Source organism: Megachile rotundata, chromosome 2, assembly GCF_050947335.1.
Source record: "Megachile rotundata isolate GNS110a chromosome 2, iyMegRotu1, whole genome shotgun sequence".
NCBI classification, from domain to species: domain Eukaryota; kingdom Metazoa; phylum Arthropoda; class Insecta; order Hymenoptera; family Megachilidae; genus Megachile; species Megachile rotundata.
The window spans coordinates 15,751,572-15,777,330 of NC_134984.1; the positions used below are offsets into that span (position 1 = coordinate 15,751,572).

Below are 25,759 nucleotides of genomic sequence, written 5' to 3' on the forward strand. Positions count from 1 at the left end.
ACAGCTAATTATGCAGGTTGTTTACGATTATTTGAAAGAAAATTTGTAATTACGAGAGGAAACTCTCGACAGACTCGCGACAAAAATTGACGATCGTCATCAAAAATAGCGACACGGTTCACCACAGTATGCGAACAGCGCGATCGCGCTGCGTGGCACTAAAACGGTTAAAAGTATAGATATGAACATAATTTTTTAATAACACTTCTGAAGTTTATAAATATAATTTTTCAATGATAGTTATATAAATATGAATGTAATTTTTTAATGGTACATTTGAAGATATATAAACATCATTTTCGAATAATACCGTTTAAAAATTAAGAATAATACCTTGTATAAATAGAAACGTAACTTCGAAATAGTCATTCTAAATTAACTTCTAAACGACCCACTTTATAAAACAGGAAAATAGGGCAAGACTTCGCAGCTGTACCCGCAGAAAACTTAATCGTACACAGACGAATGTACACAATACATCTCGCGTCGGACAGTAACTACATCCATAAATCGTCATCGCAGATAAATAGAGAAGCAGATAATCGATAAACGCGTAAATAGGTAAGGAATAAATGGACACCCGATGTATCGGAGGTCGAAGGAGTTTAGTCACGCGATGGTCAGCCCTTCCGCCGCGTGGCCAACCCGTTGGGAACTCGTTCTCGATTAAAACAGGGACTATCGAGCGGCCTGCGTCGTCTTTTGCACACAAGTCTCGCAAACATCGTGCCAGAAACGCGAAAACGAATCTCTTGGAGCTGTCGAGGTCGGCCCAATTTGCGTGTGCCAAGTGTTTCCGTGAGCCTCGTTCCGTTTTTTCATCCCCCGCGGATCGTTTCGGGGGTGAACGACCCCGTGTCATCCCCGTGCAGTTATCGACGAGGGGATCTTTCGACGTCGGCTGTTTCTCCTCTGTGTTCCGAGTTACACGACACGGTGTGTGTCTATCTACTGTTGATAAAGCGGCCAGGTAGGAGATATTGGGAGCGGAAGTTTGATAGTTAAATATTTGGGTGTTTTGTCCTAGTGATATTCGATGCTGCCATGATATCGCGATAGATTAGAAAACTGTTCACGTATTTTTCTGTAACAATACATTGTGTCAAAAGTGCAAAGAGGAGTACTAATTTTGTACTTCAGTGAAGACGTACACTTTGTGTGTATACTGATGAAATATTTGTATAGTCATTTTTATTAAACTTTTAGTTTCAACTTGATATACGTGACACCACTATTGCTCGAGTATTTTGTGACACCTCTGTTAGATTGTTTTCGACGTACTTCGAACTTAATAGATACGTAACAATCATTTCGAAAACGCATTCGAAATAAATTCGTTGAAACAACCCCCATTGGAAGATTCGGAAGCGGCCGTTACTCTTACGAAACTTTTCTATCGTCGGTTTAATCGTTGCAATGAAAACGTGTGCCACCGGTAATTATGCAAACTGCTTTCCTCTGTTCGCGTGGCGCCGTTCTTGTCTCAGATTTAAGACGCCATTAAAACGTTGCAGTCGAGCCGATCGGCGAACAATTCTGGCTAGACACGAGAGGAGACGTCTCCTGGCACGTTCGCCAGAGACGATCGAGAAAGTTTTATCGCGCGATGGAAACGCAGGGAAACGACCGTTGCTTACTGCCGACTTCGTTTCCACCAACTTTCCAATCGATTCCGAACGACGCGAAATCGTTTCACGGAACAACGGTGTCTTCTCGTCGACGAACCGTTAACCGTACTGTCGTCTCAACTTTCAGGGCAAACAATAGAAAGCTCGCGAACTTCCTGGCGGATCTTTTAACGCTTTTAATTTAAATGGAGCACATTTTTGGTGTGAAAGAACTATTGTCCTCTTTTGGAAATTTATTAAAATTAAAGGTGTATTTTAGTTAACTTGTGAATTGTTATTTGAGGATTTATTGTCACATAGCGTCAAGTGTCAATGTCGCAACGATATTACTTTGCGTTATATTGCAACGCATTATATCGCCATGTGTCAGTATTGTTTCGCGTTATATCGCCATGTATCAGTGCTGTTTCGCGTTATATTGCCAAGCTACATATATAGCCGCGCACTATATTAGTTAGCATCATATATCGCCATCTGCCATATATCGAAATGTTAGTTTAACCAAGTTCCATATATCGCCATTTGCAATATGACGTAACGTATTGTACCATCACACTTCATATATCGCCATTTGCAATATGTCGCAACTATTGCACCATCACACTTCGTATATCGCCATTTGCAATATATCGCAATGTAAATACTATCACACTTCATATATTGCCATTTGCAATATATCGCAATGTAAATACCATCACACTTCATATATCGCCATTTGCAATATATCGCAATGTAAATACCATCACACTTCATATATCGCCATTTGCAATATATCGCAACTATTGTACCATCACACTTCATATATCGCCATTTGCAATATATCGCGACGCATTGTAACATCTCACTTCATATATCGCCACCTGTTACGTTGCAGTTCGCTATATATCACAATACACCATATATTGCCACCTATTATATTGCACCGCTCTATATATAACAATACTTCATATATCGCCGCTCGCTATATATTGCAATGCTATAAATTAACTCTTGTAATATATCGCAACGCGTTATATTGCCATATGCCATACATCGCAATTTGTATATGTGTATTGTATACTACTCGCCATATATCGCCGCTTGCCATATGACATTACTATGAAAAACGAATTTTATTTAACCTCTGCATATATCGCCAATTTAAAAAATGTGCTACTCGCACAACTTTGCTGATGGCAGTATAATGAGAGTCTACTGTACACAAGCCTATAAGCGTATAATTATACATAAATACACAAAAAATTAAAAAAAAGACGTCTCGGCTAAATATAGCGTTATTTCAAGGGGAGATTAAATTTTCATCCCCATTATTTATTGGTCCTCCATCACACATAATGTGAGAGTTCCCAGTAATGAAATTAAAAGTTCAAAGTTCAACAAAAGGTCCCGACGTCGGATCGAATAAAGCGTGTAACTGATGAATTATTAATTAACAGTGGAACACGGTAACACGCACGGCATTAGAAGAACGGTGAATGGCTAAAAAAGATTCTCGATACACCTGGGTCAGTATCGATCCCTACACCTGGCGGGATACACAACCATGTCCCCATTAAGTTCGTGCCACTCGTCAGGGAACTCAGCGCGTTCGCTTTTTCTCCCTGTTTATCTGCGTTCGCAATTAGAATGTCACGGGTAAACTTTTAACCGGAACATCAGCCGGCTCAACTAATTATGTTTGCTCTTAATACATACCCGTACGTGGCCTGGTTCGACGAAGGAACAGCGAACTTTTATTACCGACCGTTAAGGGAATTTCGATTTTCATGAATTAATAGGGCCACTGCGAGCTTCGTGAAATTCATGCTCCAACTATAATCGGATTATATAAGCTTTATTTTGTACGGCGAAAAAGGAGAAATCTTGAATGACATCATTTTCGTCTAAAAATAAATGCTCGTCGTGAATATGACTTGTATATTTTTATGGGAATAAAAAGTAGGAAAGTAATTCCTTCGTAAATTAAACTTATGATAAATTATTTCGAATATTGCTACATTCAAAAGTTCCTAGTTACCTAGTTATCACAGATTATGAAACCGTTTGTTCAGTCTGATATAATTACTGCTAACAGATATTCGTGTTTAAATCAACAACAAGGAAATAAAAAGATGTAAAGAAAGTCGTAATCTGAATTTAAATTCGGCTCGGTTGAATGAATCAAACAGCCACTCGAAATTTTCATGCATATTAAAGAAGCCCAGGTTTTTCCCCCAGCATTCATTCGAATCGAAATGGAGGCTTTCACGACCAGTTGAGCTGAAATCGCATTCATTTAACTCGGAAGGGTTTTTTCGCCGATGATTTTTCAACGAGCCACCCGTCGAAAGTAAAGCGTGTAAAAAGATTGGAAATATCGAATTTACATAAAACAACGTTATATTTTCCCTGCTCGTGAAACAGGACTGAAAGCTGGAAACTGTACATCGATGAGAGCATCAAAATTTCAATGTAACGCGAGTTGTATAATTTTTTTACGATATCGCCCTATCAGACTGTTTTTTGTTACACAGAGTTTGGAACAGAGATTCGCATAATTTTATGACAAGCTGTGCTGTATCTATTTAAAGCTTGTTACTTAAAGAGGATAATTATTATGACACAGATATACTGATTAGATCTGTAATTAATTTTAGAAGTTTCAGTTTTAACAGAAAATTGTATCAAACTTCAGTTTCGAAAACATAAAAAGTCTGCCGCAATTTCATGACATAAAAGTTGCACAAAATGCCACTTATGATACATCAATTTAAAGTTTGTGACTCAAAGAAAATAGTTAATATTATACACAGGTATGATTAATTTTAGAAGTTTTAGTTTTTGCAGGAAATTGTATCAAACTTCAGTTTCGAAAACATAAAAAGTCTACCATAATTTCATGACATAAAAGTTTCACCAAACACCACTTATGATACATCAATTTAAAGCTTGTGACTCAAAGAAAATAATTAATATTATACATAGGTATGATCAATTTTAGAAGTTTCAGTTTTAGCAGGAAATTGTATCAAACTTCAGTTTCGAAAACATGGAAAGTGTACCATAATTTCATGACATAAAAGTATCACCAAATGCCACTTATGATACATCAATTTAAAGCTTGAAGCTCAACGAAGAAGACTGTATAAATGTTTCATCCCCCTCTTCATCGATTCGCAATTAAAAATGGAGTGTTCCTTAACAGACTTAGCTGAGACAGAACTCGATTATCTCAGCCGTCTGTTCTGAGTCAGCCATCTTGTAACAGGAATATTAATCAAACAATCATACAGTCATATTCTCTAGACCGTAACCTTTCGATCCATGTATCATAAGTAATATTTCGCGATAATTTTATGTCATGAAGTTACGTTAGTTTATTTCAACTTGATGTCATAATTTCACTTCTTTAAAGTTCATAGTTTCATATTGAAGTTCATTTATGATTACCTCATCGTAAAATTTGTGAAGATAAATTTTGATCAAGTTAAAAGAATATAAAAGAGAAAGAAAGTCAATCATCACCATTTTGCTTTCACTAATTACTGAGCCGGCAAGTTTCAAGCTTTCTTAAGTTATAAAGAGGTAATGACTGGTGAACTAAACGTTCTAGTTTTTCCGCGAGCAAGACCGGAAAAGCCGATGGAAACTGATTACTCGCGTAGAAAATACGACGGGAAATCAATAGGGAGCCGATGCGTAGAACGTCGTTCGTTTTCAAGCGGATCGAGCTTTTTGACGTTGAGACAGGGTCGTGCTCTTTGATATCCAGGACAAGACAAACTCGTTTTCATTTCCAGCCAACGAGCCTTCGTATTTCCCGTGCAATGGGAAACGACAACTTTTCTAATAATTCGTCACGAACACGTACAAATAAGATCGCTTTGTTCGATGTAATGCAATTTCTTCTATATTCTTTTCTCTTTGTTCCATATTTCTGCTTGCGTAATGCTTCCTTGGATTTGTCGCTCGATATTTTATGGGTTGATATGAAGGTTTCTTGGATTGTTCTTGTTTGGTTCGGGAAGTTGATATGGGTATTGGGGTCTTTGGGGTTTGGGTATTTGAGAAGATTCAGAGGAATTTTGGAGCTTGGGAATTTGGGGGTTTGGGAGATAGGGTGGTTTGGAATTTAAGAATTAGGAAAGTTATAAATTTTGAAATCTGGGAATTTTGAAATTTGGAAGTTAGGGGATTTGGAGGTTTGGAAATTTGGAGATTTGGGGATTTAGGGATCTGGAAATTTGGAGATTTGGACATTTGGGAATTTGGGGATTTAGGGATTTGGGACTTTGGGGGTTTGTGGATTTAGGGATTTGGAGATTTGGAGGTTTGGGAATTTAGAGATTTGGGGATTTGGAGGTTTGGGAATTTAGGGATTTGGGAATTTTTAAATTTGGGAATTTGGGAATTTGGGAATTTGAGAATTTGGAAATTTGGGGAATTTGGGGAAATTGGGAAATTCGAAAATTTGAAATTTAGCATTTGAAAATGTTGAGATTTTGAAATATAAAATTTGGGAATTTATATTGCTTAAATAACTTTGAAATTCACATACCATAATTATTATATTATACTTATTTAACCCTAATTTTATCACCCCGGAAAATAAAACACATTCCCAAATTAACCACTTAATAACAGCAACTTATCAATTATCGAAATCTGATTAAAAGTAAAAGAAGAAACAAAATCTCATTTCAATTAATATCCGAGCGTTTCATTTTGGTCCCTCGTCTGGGGAAACACGTCTGGATTTACACAAGATGCTTTTAGTCGCGAAAGTATTCGAAACGAACCCTTTACGCGGTGTCGTTAGCAGGCTTCCCACTGCTCGAATCCCAGATGGCTATAAATTGATGAAAGATATCGTGAGGTGTATGTAATTATTGATACAATGTGATTGTCCCGCGTCACGGCTCCTGGGATTTACGGTATTGCGAGTATATGGATTAATATCGGGTTGCGCGAGATGTATTTTAAAACTGAGTCACTGATTTGTACAAAATGGAAATGCTGATATATATGTATAAAGTGGAGGACAGTGACATGTACTGATTTCAAACCAATAGTTGGCGCGTGAGGACGCAGAGTAGAGGAAGAACTAGCTACCGATTAGGGGACGTAGCGATTTGGGGTTGTAGGTATTTTGGGATATAGTGATTTGGGGATATAGCAATTTGGGGACGTAGCGATTTGGGGATGTAGGAATTTGGAGATATAACAATTTGGGGACGTAGCGATTTGGGGATGTAGGAATTTGGGGATATGGTGATTTGGGGACTTAGCGATTTGTGGACGTAGCAATTTGGGGATGTAGATATTTGAGGATATAGCGATTTGGGGATGTAGCGATTTGAGGACGTTGAAATTTGGAAATGTAGAGATTTGAGGATATAGCAATTTGGGGATGTAGTTATTTGGGGATGCAGGAACTTGGGGATATAACGATTTAGGGACGCAGCTATAGAAGACGTATCAGTTTGGGGACATAACAGTTTGGGGATGTAGCTACTTGAGTACGTAGCGATTTGAGGATGTACCTATTTTGCAATGTAGGAATTTGGGGACATAGCAAATTGTGGACATAGGACATACATAAATGGAAGATATATGACTGTGCATTGTATTAAATGGTGCTTTGTTTGTGAAATTACAGGAACAAACCGAAAACGTTCGCGTTCGATCACTGTTTCCATTCCCTGGACCCATCACTAGAGAATTTCGCAAGCCAGGAAGTGGTGTTCGACGCCCTGGGCCGCGATATTTTGGACAATGCGTTTCAGGGTTACAACGCCTGCATCTTCGCTTATGGGCAGACCGGTAAGTCATAATAATCTAATCATTTATCATATCAATTCTACAAAAATTTACTTATAGAAAGGAGGGATTAGAGTGAGCAATTTAGGAGGAAGATAAATTTCTAACCTCCCCAAACCACCAACCTCCCAAATATCAAAATTCCTAACTCTAAAAAAGACTCTCCCACGTAATACACATAAAGCACCGAATTAATTACACATAATGAATCTCGTTCTCCAACGCAAAGATTAATGAGTGCTTAGAAAGTCAAAGCCTCCTATCGCAACATTAAAGCACCGTGGGTGTTTTATTGTATTTAACAAAAGCGTATAGAAGAAGAATGGGTCTTTGTATAGAAGAAACGCGATCAAAGGAGCTTTGCCCGAGATTTTCCGCGTCGGTCCACATTCGCGTTCCCCGCCAGATTTAATTCCTGTTGATAAGAGTGCAGCCCTCGTTCCACCCTCGGCACAATAAATGTCTGCTCGTTGTATAGCCATGAGTAATGCAATTAGAGAAGGGACCAACGATAAACGTCCACGGTTGATCTTACACGTTGGAGAAACATTGACCGAGGCGACGACTAACGTTGTCGTCCCGTTCTTCGCTCTAGTCGCTCTTACAGGAGAGGAAAAAAAAATAAGATTATGCACTTCTAAAGGCTCTCCCGTCTTTCCTGTTCACTTAGCTGCTCGCTTGACATCGATGAATCGGATTTAACCTCTCGACTTATCATCCTTCTCAGAGCACTTACCGAAGACTTGATAACTTACGGGGAAGTTGCGAGCGGATGCTAACGCGAAACCTGTTAAGGGTTCTGAATACTGCAGTATCAATTGGGGTTAAACTTTCACTCGAACGATCACTGAATTTATCGTTTATTTTAGGGTTTTGGTGGATTTTACTAATTATTTTAATCGAGGGTGAAGGATTTTTTAATTGTATAATATTGTAAGGTCTGTTGGGGTGATCTGTACTGTTAAGGGGTGACAAGGTTGGGGGGTTGTTTAAATTTTTTAATATTTTTCTAGTGTTTTGAGAAATTATTGTAAGTGTGATTGAATGATTTTTTAATGATTTTAAATGGTGTAAGTTCTGTGGAGGAGATCTGTATTGTTAAGGGTGATATTGTCAAGGTTAGGGGGATTGTCTAAATTGTAAAATATTTTTCTAATATTTTGAGAAATTATTACAAGTATAATTAAAGGATTTTTTAATGATTTGAAATAGTGTAACTTCTCTTGAAGAAATTTCCATTATTGAGAGGTGGCAAGCTTGAGAAAATCATTTAAATTATAAAACACTTTTCTAACGTTTTGAAAAATTATTATAAACACAATTAAAGGTTTTTAAATAATTTAAAATGGTGTATCTTGAATGAAGAAAAACTTGTATCATTTATAAATGAGTTGAGAGGGTTGTTTAAATTATAAAATATTTTTGTAATGTTTTACTATGTCTTTTTAATGTTTCTTGTTTTGAAAAATTTTTGTAAATATAATTCAGCAATTTTTAAATAAAAAGATATATAATTTGTATTGAGATCATTTGCATTGTTTAGAAATTACAAAATTGAGGGTTGTTTGAATTATAAAAGGTTCTGTGGATATTTTGCTGGTTGATATCTTGTTTTTTGTTTTGTAAAATTTTTAAATAATATTCTTCTTTAATATTTGTTAATTATTATTACATTTTTAATGGAACTTTGATTAAGAAATTTATTGCAGAAATCAAATTAGAACTTCATTTAAAGTTTGAGGGCTCCAAACTTCATTTTTCCAAAACACAAATTTCTAAATGAAGGTGAAGTGGTACAACTTCCAAATACCTACACAAGTGATAAACGTTCTTGAATGCATCTCCGAAACTTGCAAGTAAACTGCCAAATATCAAAGCCAAAGCCCTCGAATGACTAAACTTCCAAATGCCATAACTCGTAAGAGCCGAAACTATCAAATATCGAAGCTTTCGGTGACCAAACTTCTAAATGCCACAACTTGCAAGAACTGAAACTATCAAATATCAAAACTTCCCACATATTAAAACTTCCGAATATCAAAGTTTCTAAATATCGAAACTTCCAAATATTGGAACTTCAGATATCAAAATTTGCAGATCCAAAACTCCCAAAAATATCAAAGCTTCTCCAAATAGTGAAAATCCAAAATAACGAAACTGTTAGTCCCAAAATCTTTACATATCCAATCTACCAAATATCAAAACTTCTAATTGTCAACAATTTATTTAATGAAACTTCAAGATTAAAATTCGAGTAATATATGCACACACATATTAAAAATATGTATATGTATGTAGATTCTTCCAAAAATTTGTAAGGAAAAATTTATATTTTTCAAACTTGTAAAATTGTTCCATAAAGATGTCCCACACAGATCTTGCAATATAACAAGTATCCATTGCAATGCATTCCCACAAATATCTCAATGTAACAAATTCTGACCATAATCAAAAAACCCACAAACCATAAACCTCTCAAAAAACTTCCCCTTTCGAAAGCAAAATATAAAATAATAAAATAAAATTTCGACCGCCATTGCAAAGTGATGCCGTAACTTCGATCAATCTTATCAGAAATAAATTCTCCCAAAAATACCAACAAGAATTTACAAAATAAAACGAAGACCATAGGGAATAAATTTAGCTGAAAATTGGGGTAGGTTTGTTACGGAGGCATAACCGTGGCTCGTGTAATTTCGCCGAACGAACCCAAGGTTCTACGCTCGAGTAAGCACCGAAACCCTTAGAGATAAGGGATTGCAAAATTTCTCAAGGGTAGCTTTTTCCACCACGGGGGTTTAACGGGATCGTTGGCTAATTTTTCAAGGGTCCGGGAAATCGTACACGATGATGGGAAGCGGCGAGAACAAAGGCATCATACCACGGCTGTGCGACAACCTATTCGACATGATCGCGAAACAACAGAGTTCAGAACTCACATACAAGGTCGAGGTCTCCTATATGGAGATCTACAACGAGAAGGTGCACGATCTGCTTGATCCGAAGCCGAACAAACAGTCGCTGAAAGTCAGGGAACACAATGTTCTGGGACCTTATGTGGACGGACTCAGTCAGCTCGCTGTCACATCCTTTCAGGTGAGTGATGACAATCAGTAGTATAATTAATATGGATGACAAAGATGTTTACGTACCTAAATAACCTGATAAAAGCCTAAGTAAAATGTGCTTAGATGGCCAAGAAAATAACTGTTTTCTTAAAAGAATACATTTGCAATATAACTCGAAATAGAATTACATTTTATAACTTTCCTGTGTTGCATAATGAGGTCATACCTTTCATGTAAAATACGAATAGTACAAATAGTAGTGTCTGTAATTTTGATCTCGAAGTATAATAAATTTTGTTCGAGATTTTGTATTTTTATAAATAAGTAGACACGACTTGTATCTATGATTTGAGCACATTTCGTTAATATTAACGAAGTAGATTAAGTAGAGTATTTATGTTTGTCTGCTTTGTGGTTTATGTGGATGAATGTCACACGTTACAATGATATAGATATTAATATGAAATATTAGCTATGGAGCACAGGTTCGATCCAAGTGACGAGTATATCGTCGAGGCATATCTTTTTTATCTAGTATCCCTGTTCGATTATCACGAGTGTACTTGTACATTTTCCCCACGAAGCAGCGTAATGTCCCTTTATCACTTGTTTTGACCGGCAATTGGCTCGGTTCCAGAGCGAAACTGTTGTTGATCAATATCTGTCGTTGCAGTGCTTCGGCAATTTAATTTCTCCAACAATACAGCGTTCTGCGTGCCTTGACTATATAGCAAAGACAACTTGCTGCAACTGAGCTCCGATACCGAAGAGTAATATCTCTTTCGCGCTATAAAAATCGTTCAATTCATTTACGGTTCCTTTTACGGTTTCCTATTCTTATTTATGGAAGAAAATTATGTGTTATGGTACTGTGAGAAATTACTCGAGGCAATATGCAGGAACGATATAAAAATGATGTAGGTTATCAGAATGAGGAGTATTTTATGTTGAGTCAAGAAGGTTAAATGTGAAATACCAATCATAATATTGGTGCTAATTATATTGCCATTTGTTATATTGACGCTAATTATATTACCGCTTATTAATATTGTCATAGGACCTGTGATAGATGGACTTAAGTTACTTAGCTATTCATCGTCAACTTATTTATTATGATATATGACACTCGCCATATATTGCAACTCGTGATATATTGCACTGTGCTTATATCGCCACTCATATCGCAATGCGTCATATATCTCAATGCACCATATATCGCCACTCGCCATATATTGCAACTCGTCATATATCGCCACTCGCTATATATTGCAACTCGTCATATATCGCCACTTGCTATATATTGCAACTTATCACATCCCGACGCTGCATATATCGCAATGCACCATATATCGTCACTCGCTATATATCGCCGCATGTCACATCACTCGCCATGTATCGTCACGTGTCATATATCATCTCTCCTATATTTCCACGTGCCGTATATCGCCATGTGGTATTGTCACACATCACATATTACCACTCGCCTTATATCGCCATATTCCATATATTACCATTCGCCATATATCGCCATGTTCCATATATTACCACTCGCTTTATATCGCCATGTACCATAACATCTTCCAGTATCAATATTGTCACAGATTAAATATTACCACTCGTTATATCACCACGCATTATATCGCCGCTCGGTGAACAGAGATCCACAGAAATTGCATCAATATTAAAAACAGAAATCTTTTGAACTAACCAAAAGTTATTGTCCAACTGTAAAAAGTCTCCACTCGTATGACCCCTCTGTGGCAATATAACGAGAGTTTCTAATATCAATGTCGCTCAGAATGTTTCTTAATTTTATCTTTGATTATCCGATTGCTAAAAAACGTCTTCAATAAAGTGGTGCTAATGAATTAAAAAGAAAACAATGCAATCGTTTCATGATCACGATTGATCGATTGATCGACTTTTACTGATCGTCCAGTCGAGCTACGAACATTAAACGGACGAAGGTAATGATACACGATCCTTTCAGAAAGTAAAATCAGGTCGTTTTACATGCATCGAAGGTAGTGGTTAGCTGTTTTATGCAACAAACACGTTTCGTACATACCAGTAACGCGTGATAAGTTTCAATTTGCTCTATCGACTGTGAACTAGGATACTGCCCTCTCGCTTCACGGGATACATTGTACGATCATTTGAAAAAAAAAGACTAAGTTTGATAACTGAGGTTGCTTGACCATACGCCTTTTATGGAAATTTATAAATTGTATATGATATAGTATGCAATACTAAAGTAATATTCGTGTCAGTCAAACACAATGTACAATGAAATTTCACATACAATTTCATCGGTATTGAAATTAGAAATTTATTAAATATAGTGTTCATTAGTTTGGTTGAACTGTTCATATAAATTATGAGTGTGAACTGTATTTTTACGTTTCTACGGTTCTACATATTTATACTTTTATAGATCTACATTTCTAGATTACTACGTTTCTATATTTCCACATTTCCACTTATCTAGATTTCTACATTTTCACATATCTATATTTCTGCATTTCCACTTATCTAGATTTCTACATTTTCATATATCTGTATTTCTACTGTTTTACATTTCCACATATTTACATTTCCACATTTCTACATTTTCATATTTCTACATTTCCACATCTCTACATCTCCACATTTCTACATTTCTACATTTTCATATGACTATATTTCTACATTTCTACATTTCCACATCTTTACATTTCTACATTTCCACATCTCTACATCTTCACATTTCTACATTTCCACATTTCTACAACTTCACATTTCTACATCTTCACATTTCTACATTTCCACATTATCTCAGTAATCCCAAATATCGCAAACCTTCGACAAAAAGACCGCACTTTTTGTTGGGATGTACGATACACGGCTTAGCAGTCTAACCGGTCGATTTAACAGGACATCGATAACCTGATGGCGGAGGGCAACAAATCGAGGACAGTGGCAGCGACGAACATGAACTCCGAGAGCTCCCGTTCACACGCCGTGTTCTCCGTGATCCTAACGCAGACATTGACGGACTCGAAGAGCGGTGTCAGCGGCGAGAAGGTCTCTCGGATGAGTTTGGTGGATTTAGCAGGGAGCGAAAGGGCTGTGAAAACTGGGGCAGTGGGTGATAGGCTTAAAGAAGGAAGCAATATAAACAAGTAAAGTTTCAAAACTCGTTCAATTTTTATAAGCTTTGTTCGCATACTAAAGACAACTATAGTCACCTGTCGCTTATGTCAGACAGGTCGTCGTTTCACTTTTTTTCTTGGTGAAGACACTTTTAACGTATAAACCATTTGTCAATGAGATTATAAAAATAGTATATGAGACAACAAATATCAGTAAGATTATAAAAATACTATATAAGACAACAAATGTCAGTAAGATTATAAAAGTACTATATTAGACGACAAATTTCAATAAGATTATAAAAATAGTATATGAGACATCAAATTTCAATAAGATTATAAAAATACTATATGAGACAACAAATTTCAATAAGATTATAAAAATACTATATGAGACAACAAATTTCAATAAGATTATAAAAATACTATATGAGACAACAAATTTCAATAAGATTATAAAAATACTATATGAGACAACAAATTTCAATAAGATTATAAAAATACTATATGAGACAACAAATTTCAATAAGATTATAAAAATACTATATGAGACGACAATTTTCAATAAGATTATAAAAATACTATATAAGACGACAGATGTACTATTTGTTTTTGTGTTTGGTTCGTAATTTTGTATTGTTGTTAGTGATGTAGTTTGGTATGCAGATTATTTAACGAAAGTGTTTTCGTGTGAATTTATAAGAAATTGTTTGCAGATCCCTAACGACGTTGGGTCTAGTCATTTCGAAGCTGGCGGATCAGAATTCCGGAAGTAATAAGAATAAGGACAAATTTGTGCCGTACAGGGATTCTGTTCTCACGTGGCTGTTAAAGGTATTCTTCATCAATCTTTTACTGTTAAATAAAATTAATTATCATGAAAAAGTATTAGACACCTGTGTAAAAAATTGCTTCTCTGATTTTAAATTTTATTTAATAAATTTTAATAAATAAAATTTTATTTAAAATTGTAACGATTGTTAAATGTATCCTTCATCAATCTTTTACTGTTAAATAAAATTAATTATCAGTATAAAAAATATCAAACACCTGTGTCAAAAATTGCTTCTCTGATGTTAAATTTTATTCAATAAATTTTAATAAATAAAATTTTAATTAAAAAATTGTAACGATTTGAGCTAAATGTGAATAACATGAAGATGCTTTAAAGTACCACTAATTAATTACAAACAAAAATATAAGAGTAATGTTTGTGCATGAAATGTGAGCCAGTGTAAAATAATTGAATGTTTGCGATGCAGGATAATCTGGGAGGAAACAGTAAAACCGTGATGGTGGCAACAATATCTCCAGCAGCGGACAATTACGAGGAAACACTTTCGACTCTTCGGTACGCGGACAGAGCGAAGAGGATCGTTAATCATGCGGTGGTCAACGAGGATCCAAACGCTAGAATTATTCGTGAATTGAGGCAGGAAGTGGAAACGCTGAAGGAGATGCTATTACACGCGACTGTGAGTCATCGAGACGTGTTGAAACGAACGAATGGTCTTTAACACGTTCCCTAAGATACGAGACGTGTATTGATGTCCTGTCGTATCTCCATTCTGCATGGGTCATTTCACACTCAACTTCCATTATGTGTTTAATTCGCGTTTTCATAATATTGATTTCGGTATTTAAATTTTGATGGGAACATCAGTTACTTTGGAGGACATCAGTCACTTTATAATTGATTCCTTGTTTGTGGAGATTATAAATTTATATCATTTTTGGCAAATTTTAGAGGAGAAAGTAGTTGTTGAGAAATCTGGAAGGAACAATTGATTTTTGACAAATTTTGGAGGATCAAAAGTAGATTACAACTGTGGTCTTACATTTAGTATTTTTATTTGTTAAAATACTGGTTCATATAATTTTATATGAATGTAGTTATAACTCCATCAGAAGAGTAACTAATTTTTGGTAAAACTTAAAAGAAAAAATTAATTTTTGACAAATTTTGAAGGAACAAATTTAGAGTACAACTGTGGTCTTATATTTAGTATCAGTATTTGTTAAGACACTAATTATTTATATAATTTTATATGAATGTAGCTATAACTCCATCAGAAAAAAGAAATCAGAGGAAGATTTTTGTCAAAACTTAAAGGAACAAAATTAGAGTACAATTGTATTAATTAATCTTAAATTCTGTTCCTTTCTTTGTTAAAATACTAATATGTTTATATATAAAATTTTATGGTCACAATCTTTATTACAAAAGAAAGTAAACATTGCTATAATTTAACTAAAATGACAAGTAACATACTGAAATTCTTAAAATGAATTTTTATCCCTCACCCCTCATAATTGTAAAAGTAACATCCATAATTCATTTTCATTTAATTCATTTCATCACTTAATTTAATTTTCATAATTACAATTTATCCTTCACAACATTCATACATAAATCAGAAAAGAAATAAAATTGCTAATTAGCGTGTGAGCTCTCAATCTGACCTAATCTCCTTTTTTACTTGAACAAAAAAGGGACAAGGATCGATAGTGGGTCAACAACGCACAGACATCACGGAGAAGTTGTCCGAATCAGAACGATTAATGAAGGAGATGTCGCAAACGTGGGAAGAAAAACTCGTAAAAACCGAGAGGTTGCAGCACGAAAGGCAGCAAGCTTTAGAGAAAATGGGAATCAGTGTTCAAGCCTCTGGTATCCAAGTGGAGAAGAACAAGTATTACCTTGTGAATCTGAACGACGATCCCAGCTTGAACGAGCTGCTGGTTTACTACCTGAAAGTACGTAAAAATACTTAGTTACTGACCTACTATGCATTTGGGGAATATTGGAGATTTGTTCAAGGTTGAGAACTTGGAGTGATTTCTGAATTTTTTTATTTCTTGGGTTTCTCAAATTTTTGGATTAATAAATTGATGAATTAGCAAATTTGCAAATTGGTGAATTATTAATATTCTAAATTTCTGAATTCTCAAATTCCCAAATCTCCAAATTCTCAAATCCCCAAATTCTCAAATTTCCTAATTTCCCAATTCCCAAATCCCCAAATTCCCAAATCTTCAAATTATCAATTCTCCCAATTCCCAAATCTTCAAATTCTCAATTTTCCCAATTCCCAAATCTCCAAATTCCCAATTCTCCCAATTCCCAAATCTCCCAATTCCCAAATCTCCCAATTCCCAAATCTTCCAATTCCAAATCCCCCAATTCCCAAAGCCCCCAATTCCCAAAGCCCCCAATTCCCAAATCCCCCAATTCCCAAATCTCCAAATTTCCAGATCTCCAAATTCCCAATTCTCCCAATTCCCAAGTCCCCCAATTCCCAAATCTCCAAATTTCCAGATCTCCAAATTCCCAATTCTCCCAATTCCCAAGTCCCCAATTTCCAAATCTCCCAATTCCCAAGTCCCCAGTTTCCAAATCTCCCAATTCCCAAATATCCCAATTCCCAAGTCCCCCAATTTCCAAATCCCCCAATTCCCAAATCTCCAAATTCCCAATTTCCAAATCCCCCAAGTCCCAAATCTCCAAATCTCTGTTATGAACACCCTCTTCATCAAAGTCCCAACAGTACTAAAAAATTCACTTCGCTAAAAAATGCAGGAAAGGACTCTGGTAGGAGGTCGTTCAGCCAAAACGGAGCAGGATATTCAGTTACACGGGTTAGGTATCCTCCCCGAACATTGTGTCATCACGATAGAAGAATCTGGTCTCTACATGACGCCATTAAACGGTGCTAGGTGTTTCGTAAACGGCACCCAGGTGGTGGAGAAAACACCGTTGTTACACGGGGACCGAATTGTCTGGGGAAATCATCATTTCTTCCGAGTGAACTGCCCCAGAAGTGCAACAGGTAATGCTTTCCGAACCTGTTTATTTGATCGAATCGAAAAAAAGGTAGAAATTAGCTTCTTATCGGATTCTCTGTTCACAGCAATTAACAGCGAGCCTCAAACGCCTGCTCAGAATATCGATTACAACTTTGCTCGAGAAGAATTGATGCTTAACGAGCTGTCGAACGATCCTATTCAGAGAGCCATCGCCAGACTCGAAAAGCAGCATGAGGAAGATAAACAGGTATACTGGAACTTCTGTCTTTTCACGTGGCTTTGTATAGAGATTCTTATTCTCTGGGGAATTAGTCCTTTGTGTGTTAAATTGTTATTAGACTGCTTTTGTGCACTCTGCTGAAGATGTGACTGGTAGTCAAAGTTAATTATAACCTAATATTGAATGATTGTATAAATATTTTAAAGAAAATGTGTAAATATAAATTTTCTGACTACATTCAAGCTACAAAGAGAAATCAATTAAATGTGCTGTGTAAAGTTATCAAAATAATTATCATGTAATCATATAAATCTTGTGAGACATCTTACTAAAATTTAAAATTGTATTGATCCACATCTACCATGTGAAACATTTTGATCTCAAGTTACTTAATTTACTAAATTAAATTGAGTAAAATTTGTTTGGTATGCAGGTTGCATTGGAGAAACAAAGGCAGGAATATGAGAGACAGTTTCAACAACTGCGTAATATTTTGTCCCCTTCAACACCTTACTCACCGTATGTACCGTATGACCCATTAAGAGGTAGTCAAAGCGGTAAATTGCACGCATGCACGCCAACCACGCAAATGCGTGTAGAGAAATGGGCACAAGAAAGGGACGAGATGTTCAAGAGGAGTTTAGGTCAATTAAAGGCGGACATCTTGAAAGCGAATGCTTTGGTGCAGGAAGCGAACTTCTTGGCGGAAGAAATGGGCAAACAAACCAAATTCAGCGTCACCCTACAAATTCCGCCGAATAATTTAAGTCCAAATAGAAAGGTAATTCGCGAGAAAACTGCGGCAGATTAAAACAAATATCTTGTCAGGTTTTATGAACAGTTCATGAAGGTTTTGGATTTGAACTTGTTCTTTTGTCCAGAAGAAATGTATATTTTGTGAACGATTCTTATTGTGTTCTGTTTTTGTTCTATTATTTGATTCTTTTTTATTATTGTGCAACCTTATTGTTTATTGTTCTACCATATGTATTTTAATTGTTATTGTTTGACATTTTATTATGTTACTTTTTAATTTTCAGTTTGTTCTGTTTATTTATTTTTGTTTCTTTTACTTGCACACTCTTCGACATGCAGAGTGTATTTTTTCAGCGGGGAGCTTTCGTCAGCGAGCCTGCGATTCTAGTGAAGAGGACGAACATGGGCAGCCAGGTGTGGACCATGGAAAAATTAGAAAACAAATTAGTCGACATGCGGGATATGTACGAGGACAGGAAGGATCCCAATAATTGTCAACGATTACCTGCCATTAAGGTGAACAACTTATCCACAAACCAGTTATTAATATTCTCAGAAATCAAATTGAAAACGTAAGAGTTCTAAATTAAATTTACACTTCAAACAGGACGAAGTACCTGGAAAAACTCAAGATCCCTTCTACGAGTCCCAGGAGAACCACAACTTAATCGGAGTAGCGAATATTTTCTTAGAGGTTCTGTTTCACGACGTACGGTTAGACTATCACACGCCAATAATCAGCCAACAGGGAGAAGTCGCTGGACGACTGCAGGTCGAAATTAGTCGCATATCCGGCCATTTCGCTCAGGATCGTATCTGTGAAGCTGCGTCGGAATCGTCGGCCGACAGCACCTCTTCAGAACCTGAAGACTATTCGGGATCGAGTCACATCACCTGTCGAGTGACCATCAAACAAGCTACCGGTTTACCGTTGTCGCTTAGCCATTTTGTGTTTTGTCAGTACATATTTTATGGCCATCCGGAACCGATAGTGGTGCCAGCGGTTGATAATACCGAACAACTTAATTCGAATTGTCAAATGGGACAGAGAGACTCTTTGGTGTTCAAGTTTGATCACACGACGGATTTTAACGTGCCCACTTCGGAGGAGTTTGTGGAACATTGTTCTGGTAAGAAACCATTAGCTTTTCGCTTTAAAATTTAGGCTAGGTAAGGTGTATTCAGTGCAGTCTCGCTATATGACCCTTTGATAATTAATTACATTTAAACCATTCTTAAATCGCAGAAGGGGCCTTAAGCATAGAAGTTTGGGGACACAGAAGTGCTGGTTTCTCCAGAAGCAAACCTGGCTGGGAAGTCGAGCAGCAGTTAGCCAAAGCCAGATCACTGGCTGACAGATGGTCAGAATTAACCAGGAAAATTGAACTGTGGGTGGAGATTCAGGAACTGAATGAACAAGGAGAATATTCACCAGTTGATGTGGTGGTGAAGCAGGACACATGGACAGGTATGTATTAATATATTGGTTGAAGTGTTAACAATGTATACACGATTATTCTTTGTTTCAGGGGGTATTTATCAATTGCGTCAAGGCCAACAGCGGCGGATACAAGTTCGCGTGAAACCAGTACAAAATTCAGGAACATTGCCTATAATCTGTCAGTCGATATTAAATATAGCGGTTGGTAGTGTGTCCGTAAGAAATCGTCTGCAGATCCCGTTGGACAGTTATCAGGATGAGGACTTAAGTATATTGAGAGAAAAATGGAGCGAGGCCTTGATGAGAAGGAGACAGTACTTGGATCAACAGATTCAGAAACTTATTAACAAACAAGGTAAGACATCCCTATTGTAAGGAATATATTTAGAACAACTTAACAAGGTGAGATTATTGAACTGATGGACCTCAGCCTTGTTAAGAATTAAAAGAATAAGTTTACTCTTAAAAATGCATTAAAAATATATAACTCAATGATATGTGCGTTTAGATAAAACAGAGCAAGATATAGAAAGAGAACAGAGTCTCGTAGACCAGTGGGTCAGTTTAACGGAAGAAAGAAACGCAGTGTTAGTTCCTGCAGCAGGCTCAGGGATTCCAGGTGCTCCTGCTGATTGGAATCCTCCTCCAGGCATGGAACCACACATCCCAGTTCTCTTTCTTGATCTCAACGGTATGTTCAAATATCTTGACCATTGTTGTAAAAAGAAATTTGTATGATTCTATTTTTAACTTTAATATGTTTAGCTGATGATCTCTCAACCCACCAGTCTGGAGAAGAGGTTTCTGTAACAGGGTTAAACTCGATCCTACCCAAGGAACACGGCAATAAATTTTACAATTTACCTATAATTCGTCACATAGAAAAAGACGTATGTGCCATTGCTGCGTGGGACTCTAGTATACACGACAACATACACCTGAATAAAGTTACGGATGGTAAGTTATTTTAAAGCTTGAAATAGGAAGTCTTCTCTACTACAAAAATATATTTTAGCAAACGAGCGGGTTTTCTTGATCCTGAAGACAACGGTACGCCTGTCGCATCCTGCGCCAATGGATCTGGTGCTACGCAAACGATTGGCCTTAAACATATACAAAAGACAAAGCATCACGGACAGAATCTTCAAGAAGATCGTCCGAACAGATTGTTTGACCCAGACCGGTGTAACTTATGAAGTCGTATCGAATATACCAAAGGCGAGCGAAGAACTGGAGGACCGCGAGAGTTTGGCTCAAATAGCAGCGAGCGGTGAAGACAACAGTTTGTGCGATGGTGAAACGTACATTGGTAAGTCAACCTTAATTTAAGATATTCAGTTAATATGTTCCTACATTGAAAACGTGATATCTTCTTAGAAAAATACACGCGTGGAGTTTCTGCGGTGGAAAGCATCTTGACTTTGGACAGACTACGACAGAGTGTTGCTGTGAAAGAGTTATTGCAAGCACAAGGTCAACCTCTTATGCGCAAGACAGCAAGTGTGCCCAACTTCTCGCAGGTACTACTGCCTCTTCGCCGTCTTGGACGCACTGTATGCTTTTCGTTTAATTTGTTTTTTCTTTTTTAATTTTATATTACACTGTACAATATTTTCTGCACCAGTTCATTTTTTTTATTTCTTATTGTTTCAAAACAATTTGTAGATAGTTTTGATTTTATTTGCTCTGAAATTTCATTTTATTTTCTAGATCAGTGATGGGTGATAAGAATGTATTTATAGATGTGTTTCTTCTGATTATTAAAAGTAGTCAGCCATCACTGATCTACACTTTTGTTCTATGAATTTTCACAGTTTGGTTATTTGACCAATTAATTTGAAACGAACTACAGCTAAATCGAGTAAATTTGTAGAAAGAAGATTAGATAATATTATATGCTGTTACTTGCAGATCATGAGATCAGACACTTCGATGGATTCCTTGAACGTAACACGTTCCGAGAGCGTAACTGATCTCAATACCGAATTAAACGGTCTATTACACTCTCGACGTGCATCCACGGGTCACACAAGAAACGAAGAAAACTTTGTGACCACTCCATCGAAGCCATTCGGAATCGGTAAGCATGCATTCACCTCCCACGTATTGAATTCGATAGTGAAACATCTTCACATAAATTCAGTAAATATACGTTCTATGATTTCTTGAACAAATAAGCTGTTAACACTTTATCTACCATTTGTGTATCAATTGCATCATCACTTTACGGTATTAAATCCGCACTCCAATTTTCTTTTTAACTTGAACTAAATTATAAATTAATGGCCAATGTATTAATTTTCAGTCATCAATTAGAAAGTGTTGATAAACTTCTGGTTGATAAGGTGTTAATTGTAAGTTATTTAATTATTACAAGATTGTGGAATACGATTGATGAGAAATCATAGAAGACAACGAAGAAATGAATTGGTACTATCAATTAAACGATACTAAACGATCAAGGAAAGATTCTTTCTCTTATTATTCACACAGAATTCACTCATACATTCATCTTCTCATTCATGTATTAGTTCACCGTTCGTTTTTCTGTAGTAATCCATTTTTTATTCCGAACAATTTCTCTGTTACATCATTATCAATTTTCTTCAAATGGTAACATCGAATTAACACGTTTACTATTGTTCATAATAACTTTAACAATAACCAACGGTACTACAATAAAGTACGCCAACAAAAAGGTAATTTCAAGATTTCTGCAAGGAAGTTCTGTTGCTCTGCAAGCGTTTTTTGCCATGACGTTGAAAACATTAGAGAGTTTAAATAGCAAACGACAATTATTTTTTTGTTTTAACACGCTGTATTTTTATATAAGAAGCTTGCTATCAGGCGCAGAATTATCGCTAAATGGATTGCTACTTAACCCCTTCTCCATGGATTTATTGAAATTCGTTTCAATGTTTTTGTTTGAGATTATACAATTTTTTACTATATGCGAGATTCATCATATTAATGAATGCAACATCTTAGTTTGCTTTGATCACAATTTGATTATTATCGAACGGATAATAACGCTTTGATGAACTTAATGGCACTGATGTTTTTTATTAAGAACCTTAGCCTTAGAGAGATATCGGTTTACGTTTTCGATCACTTCTCGTTGCCTTGATTTTCCGCTTTCTTAAATTACATTCAACCAAAAATTCTATGATTCATTTTTGAAATGTGGCTTATGCAGTGTTTTTTGATATTTATATATATATACATATATTATCACCTTGCCATGATATTAGTCACTTTTACAATTTTTCCCTAGTTTTGATTGTCTAAAGTTCCACTGTTATGTCTTCCTTTTGTACTGGATATGTTGGTTCTGAATAATGGAGAACAATCATTTCATCTGTTCCCTTTTATTTTTGGTCTTTTTGTTGTTAAAATTCATGTCATCCATCGTTAGCGTTTCTTTGCATTGTGTCTATGGCTTCAACCAAAATCTACCATTAAAATTAAATAAACTTCTTTATATGATTACTTAGGTGTGACTTCTTTATACAGTTATCTATTTACAAGAACTGAAAATTATTTCTATGAACTGCTTAAGAATTAATTTAAACTTGTTTTGCTAGATCCTATTCTTATTAAATATTTTTTAACTTCTATTTATACAAAGTTGGATTCTGTATCATTAACTTAAATATTAATAGAATTAAAATTATTATTCAGGACAAATAGACACAATGCAAGAATACAGCAATCACTTAGACCAAACACAGTCAGAAACATATTCTGATCACAATCCTTACAAAATGTTTGGTAATACCGATCTCCTTATTAGCAGCCACCATTACACTGGAATTTCGTATTATTCTATTTACAGCTTCTATCATATTGTTATGTCACCACGCTATGTTCAACTTTTTCGCACAATCTGTTGGATCCATTTTAATTGTTACAGCTTCCTTAGAAACTTACCATACATAACCGCGATTATCATCGTTGCGGCTAAAAGAGAGTTGAGCATGGTAAAAGAAGAAAAATAAAAAAAACAAACTTAATTTCTGACAAGGAAACCATCCCAAGGGTCCTCAGATTTTAATGAGCTTTTGCATGTTGCTATACTTCCTCAATTATTATTTATATCAGAGATAAGAATATCAGAATAATTCCTTAAATAAAACTACATAATATTGTTACTGCCATTCTATTATAAATTTTCAGATAAATTTAAAGGTTTACATAATCAGAATGTTTAGACAATAACTGATTAGATATCTTTCATTGATAGAAAATGTTAAGCAAAGTTAGGGTTCTCTTACTCACTATTAAGATTCTGAATTTCTCTGTCAACTTGATGTGAACACTATTCTTCTTTAAATTAGGTTATGGTCAGGTTAGGTTGGGTTACATTAAAATTATGATAGGTTAAGAACCCTTTTAGATAGATATTTTGAAGTGTTTATAATACCTTCAGACACCAATTTACAGATATAATACCTCTAGATACTAATTATGGATATCTATGGCATATTAAGGTGCTTGTTTTCAAGTATCTGTTCTCAGGTTTCTATTCTGAGACATTTTATGTCTATTCCATAAATATACAACTTATTTACAAATATCTCTCTTCTTGAACCTATACTTAGCTGTCTGTTTTCACTTGTCTGACAAAGTATCTATTTCCAGGATCTTTTTTCTATTTTTGATTGCTTATTTTTATGTGGCTATTTTCTAGTCCTTCTTTTATATTTATAAAAGTAGCTAATCAATTACTGTCTAAACATACTAAAGCAATATATAAAACTGATTAAGATCTGAAGAATCGCTTGGAGTGGTTTTCTTACAAGAATTTGCCTAGCATTTTTTTAGCAATGACACTTAAGCTCTACCACTTATAATTACAGTATTTAAGACTGTCTCTTTTGTAACGAACTGTAAAAATAGCGAATTTTATAGAAAATTAACTAAGGTCGTATCAACAAGATTAATGTATGCAACTTGTCTCTTCTGTTCCTCTGTTTTAACACTACGTCTCTACTACTTCTACAACTATTTCGGCCCACGCAAGGCTCCATTCTGAACTCAGGTAAAATGGAGTCTTGATTGATATTTAATGATCGATGCCATTACAGGCAGTGACGATTTTTTTTAGTATACATATGTCTCGTGAGTGGTTGAGTCTGTCTGTCTGTTTGTCTGTTTTTAGTTTATCAAATTGTATGCTTCTAGCCTGGTCTACGATGTCTGTTTTACAACTTTGGTAATGTTCAGAACTGAATCACAGTTTGGGCAACTCAATTTAATCTTACTGATGTACATTTTAGTTAAATGGTCACATCATTAAAGTAGCGAAGAACATTGTTCAATAAGTTTACATCTGTTAACGTGTTAGCTGTTAACATTGATCACCTTATTTGATCGTCAATGAAATTGTTAATAGTATTTTGTATGATCTTATAAATAGATTATTCTACTTTTTTAAATGATATATTCTGAGGTATATATAAAATTAATATGAAGGTTATAATATAGGTTATAAATATGAAAATTAATGCAATGTACAATGTATTTGATCCAGTTGAATTGCTTCAGTTCTGAACATTGTCGACGTTTTTCTATCTGAATTATGGTGTTTATGCTGTTCATTTGCTATCGTGAGCAATGCTATCTTTCCATCACCGTATTACTTGCATGCGAATGCGTTTTCTACGTAATTTACCAAGCATCAGCTAGTCACTGAATCGTTTCTTCGCTCACAAATTTTGTTTTATCTTCTGCGATGATCTGTGCGTTGCTGATCGATCGAATCATGAAAATGATTGAACTAAAAACCTTCAGAGAAAATATCACCACGCCGTAGAAATCATTTTTTCTTTCACCGGCACTGTATTCACGATTTAACGATCTTAAGAGATCAGAAGCATGAATATATCATGAAGAATTCACAGTTTTCT

General features: G+C 35.6%; 1 protein-coding gene and 1 long non-coding RNA gene across 8 annotated transcripts in view; one reads left to right on the forward strand and one right to left on the reverse strand.

Annotated features, from left to right (window-relative positions):
- The window catches only part of LOC100881280 (Kinesin heavy chain 73), a 103,762-nt gene that overhangs the window by 60,943 nt on the left and 17,060 nt on the right, over positions 1-25,759 (forward strand). For 2 of the 6 annotated variants that reach the window (XM_076542042.1, XM_076542043.1), the window contains exons 3-21: positions 7,267-7,430; positions 10,255-10,523; positions 13,409-13,656; positions 14,343-14,460; positions 14,889-15,101; positions 16,120-16,383; positions 17,207-17,456; positions 17,538-17,680; positions 18,087-18,434; positions 18,749-18,925; positions 19,017-19,539; positions 19,656-19,877; positions 19,939-20,205; positions 20,359-20,541; positions 20,616-20,807; positions 20,866-21,159; positions 21,228-21,403; positions 21,762-21,930; positions 24,874-24,891. In XM_076542042.1, the coding sequence (XP_076398157.1) occupies positions 7,267-7,430; positions 10,255-10,523; positions 13,409-13,656; positions 14,343-14,460; positions 14,889-15,101; positions 16,120-16,383; positions 17,207-17,456; positions 17,538-17,680; positions 18,087-18,434; positions 18,749-18,925; positions 19,017-19,539; positions 19,656-19,877; positions 19,939-20,205; positions 20,359-20,541; positions 20,616-20,807; positions 20,866-21,159; positions 21,228-21,403; positions 21,762-21,930; positions 24,874-24,891 (4,238 nt within the window). The remainder of the gene's footprint in view (positions 1-7,266; positions 7,431-10,254; positions 10,524-13,408; positions 13,657-14,342; positions 14,461-14,888; positions 15,102-16,119; positions 16,384-17,206; positions 17,457-17,537; positions 17,681-18,086; positions 18,435-18,748; positions 18,926-19,016; positions 19,540-19,655; positions 19,878-19,938; positions 20,206-20,358; positions 20,542-20,615; positions 20,808-20,865; positions 21,160-21,227; positions 21,404-21,761; positions 21,931-24,873; positions 24,892-25,759) is intronic. The other 4 variants (XM_076542045.1, XM_076542044.1, XM_012288207.2 and 1 more) reach the window with 4 other exon arrangements.
- LOC143266622 (uncharacterized) overlaps positions 1-25,759 on the reverse strand; it is a 127,086-nt gene that overhangs the window by 26,314 nt on the left and 75,013 nt on the right. The window lies entirely within an intron of this gene.